Raw genomic sequence first — 6,953 nt, 5'->3', positions numbered from 1 at the left:
CTGTGGTTCGACCCCGATCTTGCCGGGTTATTTATAACTTCGACACTCCTGCACTTGGAAAAAGACATCAATCTTTTAGTCGTGTCAATTCACTTGAGGAGTATTTTAAAAAATTTCCTGGATTGTTGTTACCAATAAAAGAATCAAATCTTAAAACAATTGTTAATTGACTGTACTAAGAAAATATTGATAATTAGGAGTTTTTTTGTCATTTGGACCTTTTATTGAAGGTTTCAAGTACTTTAAACCACTTATTAATATTGATTCCACATATTTGTATAGGAGATATGATGACAAGTTATTAATTGCAGTTCTTTTTTTATGCAAATAATAAGTTATTTACTTAGGCTTTTGCAATTGTTGATGAAGAAAATCTAATTAGAGATGGTTTTTGCCTTGCATATAAAGATATATTACTAGTGATAGAACAAATATATGTACAATATTAGATAGACATGCAAGCATTAAGAATAGTGAAGCAGAAGTTTAGCATGAACCTATAGGATACCATCAATATTATGCCAGATATTTTGTTAGCAACTTTAATCATAAATTCAAAGATCTGGCTAAGAAAAAAGATTTGATAAGGATGTGTTACAAACCTTTAAGGCTCAAATATGATTTGTGTTATAAAAGAATATGTGAGCTAAATCCAACATACAAAGAATGGCTTGAATAAAAACCAAAAGAAAAATAAGTTTTATGTTATGATGGTGGTCATAGGTATGATAATATAACAACTAATATTTCATAATCATTTAACCATATTTTGAAAGGTGCTCTTATAATGGCTATTTCCGTTATAGTGCAATTAACATTTTACAAGTGTAATAGTTATTAGGTCAAGTGGAGACGTGAAACTAATGATTCTATTCAATGTCTTAAAAAGCATCCCTAGGAATTCAAATTAAATTGACAATGAGTAGAGATAGATCAAGGGATTATACTACTATGTTATTTGACTATAAGGAGCAGTAGTTCTAAATCAACACCCATATTAAACCAAGTGTTGTAAAATAGTTAGATGGACAATTAGATTGAATGATAAAACATGCATATGTATGTGTAATGGTAGGTGGTGTATTAGTAGAGTGTTTGAAAATAATCCAACACATGTGTTGGCATTTTATTAGAGCGAGCTAGATAGGCAACATGCAATTTAGGAATTTTATAAGCTATTTGTTAAATAAATAAATTAACTTTATTGAATTATTGTTGTTTAATTTTAAGAGATTTATATCCCACAAGTCATGTGAATGCCTTATTCGGAAGAAAGACTGACGGTTGCTTCGACTATTTGCACTAGTGGGTTGGATGTATGAACATCAATGGTCCCACTGAAATTTTATAAGATGGTTGAGCTATATTTTTTATATTGGTAATGCGACAGTTTGGCTATAGATAGTACATTCCAGTCGACATCAATACAAGTGATCTTTTGCATGCCAAAACTTGTCGAGGTAAAAATGATGATTACGAGCTTGTGTATCACAGTGAGATGCATGAAAGAATGAGATATTTATAAAGATGTATCATGTGATTACAAATTAGGAGTATTTGATTTAGTACATAAGTATCACATGTCGGATCATTGCTCTAGATCCTAAGTAGGTTTCTCTATTGGGATACATGCAGTATAAGCAACATGCATAACAGATTCAAAATCACATAAGTAATCAAGTTTTTTAATAATTAATAGATGTTAAACATTGAGTTTTATGTATTGATATTTTAATTTTACATGAATGTTTTATTAATATTAGGTTGGTTTTTTGCTACGAAAATGTCAAGAAACCACATTTGTGCTTCGTAATATTAATAAATAAAATGAAAGTTTACACCTATACATTCTAGTGGTTAAATGTTTGCTGCACTGGACTTCATACTTCGTACCTTTAAAAAAAGGTTAACTCTTGATAATGTTGTAGCAGATGACAAAATCATTCAGATAGGTACATGATCTAGATCTAGTCATGCTACTATACAGGATTTGGATTCAGTTGTGCTACTAACTTGTATGGATCCTTAAGTAGACAACATAGATATAGATAGATAGATGAGTTATATTTATATATTTTAAGATTTCAATAACTTGTATTATTGAAGTATTTTAGATTTATTTTGCATGTGTGTGTGTTTATTTATTTTTGAGCTAATTGTGATTGTGAAATGTGAAATTATTCAGGTTGGTGTGAATTTATTGAGTTTGGTTGTGGTTCTTTGCAAGTTTTTAAAATGGGATAAAATTTTGGATATACTTTCTATATGGAAAGAAAATCTATTTAATTGTTTTTAGAATTATAGAATTTTTAACTCTCTAAAATCATTAACTATATTAAATATGAGATTAAAAAAGTAAATAATAAAACTCATAAAAAATACATTTCTTTTGTTAGATTTAGATATTGAAAACATTTGTGGCAGAAGATGCAGTAGCCTCATTACTAATTCTCTTACTTAACTGATGGACTAGTTTATCTAGTGGTTGGAAATGGTCAACTGATTTGGAAAAAAAAAAACTATGATTTTTTTGAACATCTTGTCCAAATATGTTTTACGCAAAAAAAATATATATATATTTGTCTAACTTGTAAACTAAAAAACAAACTACAATTAAAATTTTCAAAATTTACTATTTATATAGAAACTTATCTCTATTTCTCAATTTCAACTGGTTTCCTAGATTAACTTATTACTATGAAACAATCAATCAATTTGTAAGAATTTAACTAAATATCACGATTAAGAACCACAACATCAATTATAATTTTCTCACGATTCCTAACCACAATATTTAATCAAATATTATATTTCTGAACCATGATATTAATTAAATGTTATGATTATTATGAATCGCAGCACCTGAAAAGTATGCTATTTAGTCAAATGTTACATTTATGAACCATGATATTAAATCTTGTTGCTTCATTATCATTTAGCTATTTATTTGCATTTTATATGCTAAATGCCCAATTTATTCCAATCTTGTATGAATTTATTTGTTACTTAAATTAAGGTTTTTGGTACAAGGGCAATGCAGCTTAATTTATTTCTTTTCCCTTTTCTCTCTTAAAAAATTAACTTTTAATTACCGTTCACCAATCATTATTAATAATTTAAATATTTCTTGTATTTTCACTATATACAAAACTCCTTATTTTATAAATACAGCAACATGCTTAAAAATTAACTTTTGCATGCTTAAAAAAAAAACATATTATTAACTCTATATCCTAATTGCCCAAATTTTTTTCTTTTTCAATTTTGATCAGAAGATGAAAATCTTGACATAAAACATCCAACATTAGGCCTCCATCGGGCCTTTATAAAAGCTGCTTATCAATCTGTTTCCTTTGGTAAACCTCGCCGTAGTTTTCAGTAACATTCAGTCATTTATTGAAGAGAAACCGCAAACATGTTATCTGTTCATAGCATTCACACAACCATAAACGGATCTTACAAAGGACTCGAGAGCATGGTATCAGCCTAATGAAACAAACTTACAAACAATTCTATAGCGTTTCGTAGCTGCCAGGGTATTGCCGATGTTAAGTTTTCAAGAACACTCAGTCGTTTATTAAAGCAAAGTCCCAAAGATAATCTATTTATTCATGACAACAACACATGTTATCAGATTTTATAAAGGGTTCGAGAACATGGGATCTTCTCCTTAGGGCTTCGTAGCTGCCAAAGTCTTGCCAACGTCAATGACAAATCGGTATCTGACATCGTTTTTAGCCAAACGTTCCATTGCCGTATTAAGATAGTCCGTTGAAATAACTTCGATATCTGCTGTGATGTTGTGTTTTGCTGCAAAATCAATCATCTCTTGTGTCTCTTTCATGCCTCCAATACCACTCCCGGCAACTATCTTCCTTCCTGTTTACCCATCATCTTAGTATCCGCAAGCTAACAATTATTAAATTGAATAACTAGATGTACATAATTAGGTTTTATACTGACCAGCAATCAAAGAAAAGGCAGGAAGCTCGAGAGGCTTTTCTGGTGCTCCCACCAAGATAAGCTTCCCATGAGACTTCAACAATCCAAACAACGGCAAAAGGGGGTGAACTGCAGAAACTGTATCGATGATGCCATCTAATGTTCCTGCAGCAGCCTGCACATCCCATTATGAAAACTAACTTAAAGTAAAATATGAGATTCAACGAAACAATTTACATAAACTTATCTCAATCTAAACAAGATAGAAGATCTTTTGATATTTTAAGGGAAATGAAAATGAAGTTACCTGCATTTGCTCTTGGTCACGACTAACCAAAAATGAGTCTGCACCTAAATTCTTCAAAGCCTCCTCCTTCTTAGAAGGGGAGGTACTAATTACTGTCACTTTAGATCCAAAGGCCTTGGCAAATTTGACAGCCACGTGACCAAGTCCACCTAAGCCAACGATACCGATATGCTTACCGGGTTCATCTAGTCCAAAATATTTCAAGGGACTATACACTGTAATCCCGGCACAAAGGAGAGGAGCGCCACCGTCAAGCGGCATGTTATCGGGGAATCGAATGATGTAGCGTTCGTTAGCGACCATGTGATCTGAGTAGCCACCGTAAGTGATGGTTCCATCATGGTAGATGGAGGTGTATGTCAGGATCATTTTTGGACAATAATTTTCAAGATCATTGGCACAACTCTCACAGGAGTGACATGCACCAACCAAGCATCCCACGCCTACTTTGTCTCCCACATTAACCTTTTTCACCTTGCTCCCAACTTCTGTCACTTCCCCCACAATTTCATGCCTGCAGACCAACATTCCAGTATTAGAAACATAAAGTACAGGCTATTGATCTAGATTAGCAAAAATCAAACCATTAGTTTGAATGTCCACGTAAATTAAACTTCCAGCTTAGTTAATTCATTCGCCGATGAGTGCTGCTTAATTTAGTAGCACTTGCCAAGTTGAGGCGACACTAATTATGAACAAAGAAAAAAAGAAGGTGAAGTCAGGAGAATGTTTGCCGTGGATTCTGTTTTTTAAAATATTTTTAAATTGTTTTTTGTTTTCAAAAATAATAAATTAATAATTTTTAAATAGTTTTGATGTGATAATATTAAAAATTAATAAAAATTTGGAAAAATAATATATTTTCAATTGAAAAACTACTAATTTCAAACTAAAACTTGTTATATTTTCTTGGGATACTTACCATAACTAGATCACATAAATAAATATATAAGTAAGCTAGCTATCATATACCACCACATCATTCAGGTAAATTAAATTTGACAAAAATACTCAATACGTCCAACAAATAAGCAATTCAAGCTTGGTAATGATGTTCATGTTGACTATTTCTTGTAGAGTCATTATAAACGATTCTCTAACTCTCCTTCACACTTATGAACTATTAAAGTGGTTCATTCTAAACGTTATAACCTTTATATTTATGAGATTTTAAAGTGATTCATTTTAAGAATTTAACATTCACATTTATAAACTCTTTAAGTGGTTCACTTTAAGGATGTAATATTCATGAACTCTTAAAGTGTTTTACTTGTAACTACTCATAATATAATAAATATGATCCCCATACTCACTAACTTAATTACCTTAAGTTTTACACCATCTATATAGAATGAGTAGAGTTTAGAAGTGTCAAATATATATAAAAGAGAACAGCAAATACGTGAAGAACATCAATGACTAGAGGTATTGTTTTCTTGTTATTAAGACTTACGATTCTATTATAAACATAATTATTCTACATCAAATAATCATTAATTAAGTTTTACATTTGGTATCAGAGCTAGAATTTATCTCTGCCTTGATTTATTAAGTTGCTCTGTTTATTTTTGTTTATGGCCTTAAAACAACCAAAAAAAACACACAACTTTGATTTTTAACAAACAGTGACATTTAGTTCCCACTTTATAAATGTTGGGAATTGTGTTAATAATTGTGATAATACATTGTTGTGCTTATAATTTTTATTTGATTCAATTATATGCAATTTAGATTATTATTATGCAAATTTAATTATTGTGCTCGTATTTAGTTTACATGAATTGATTATTTATGCTTTATATTAATACATGCAATTTTTATGTATTAAATTAAATGTTATGCATAATATTATAGTTTTGATTATGCCATATTTATGCTTATATTATGATAATATTTTGTGCATAATAATAACATGTTAGTTAAAATTATGCAATTCATAATATTAAGTTAGTCTTAAGCGATTTAATGTCTACCGATCCATATAATTTTAAATTAATTAGAGAATAGCCACAATATTTTTAATTGATTAAAATTATATATTATGAATTATTAGAATCACATAAAGAATATTAGACATTAATTGTAATTAATTATACTTTATGTAATAAATTTTATCCCACATGAATTTTTATTATATTTATATCATTAATTAGGATAAAATATCAAGTTATTCATAACTTACCTACAGGAATTATGAATTAAGTAAATAACTTGATAGTTTTATCATAAAAGTTTAATCGAAGATAAAATATATATCAAATTATAATCATGATATATCCTTTTAGAATTATGAATTAAGTAAATAATTTGATAATAAAGAATAATTGAATCTACTTGAATTAAGAATTTAGCCCACAGGCATTTTTATGTCATTAGATTTGATATTTAAACATGATTTACATTGGTAAAGCATAAATATTTATTGCCTTAGTTTTAACTTAAGCATGTAATCTATAATTATATGCAATTTTACAACCTGCAAATATTTTTTATGTTCGTTATAATATCCCTAAACTTAAGGGAGATAAATATAAGATCTGGAAGGAAAGAGTTCTTCATTTAGGGTGGATGGACATAGACTATGTTATTAAGAAAGACGAACCACCAGCACTCGCTGATTCCAGCACTGCAGCGGACATCACACTTCATGAGCGATGGAAATGATCTAATCGGCTCAACATAGCATGATGTTCATTAAAACTAG

General features: G+C 29.7%; 1 protein-coding gene across 1 annotated transcript in view; it reads right to left on the bottom strand.

Annotated features, from left to right (window-relative positions):
- Positions 1–3,372: 3,372 nt before the first annotated feature.
- LOC105110689 (8-hydroxygeraniol dehydrogenase-like) overlaps positions 3,373–6,953 on the bottom strand; it is a 9,653-nt gene continuing 6,072 nt past the window's right edge. Inside the window, exons 3-5 of the mRNA XM_011005792.1 lie at positions 4,250–4,763; positions 3,964–4,117; positions 3,373–3,879 (exon numbers count right to left, since the gene is read on the bottom strand). Of these exons, the coding sequence (XP_011004094.1) occupies positions 3,671–3,879; positions 3,964–4,117; positions 4,250–4,763 (877 nt within the window). The 3' untranslated portion in view covers positions 3,373–3,670. The remainder of the gene's footprint in view (positions 3,880–3,963; positions 4,118–4,249; positions 4,764–6,953) is intronic.

The sequence above is a fragment of the Populus euphratica genome, unplaced genomic scaffold, assembly GCF_000495115.2.
Source record: "Populus euphratica unplaced genomic scaffold, PopEup_1.0 scaffold259.1, whole genome shotgun sequence".
Lineage (NCBI taxonomy): Eukaryota > Viridiplantae > Streptophyta > Magnoliopsida > Malpighiales > Salicaceae > Populus > Populus euphratica.
The sequence above is the reverse complement of the archived record's forward strand: the minus strand, read 5'-3'. Positions and strand labels throughout refer to the sequence as shown.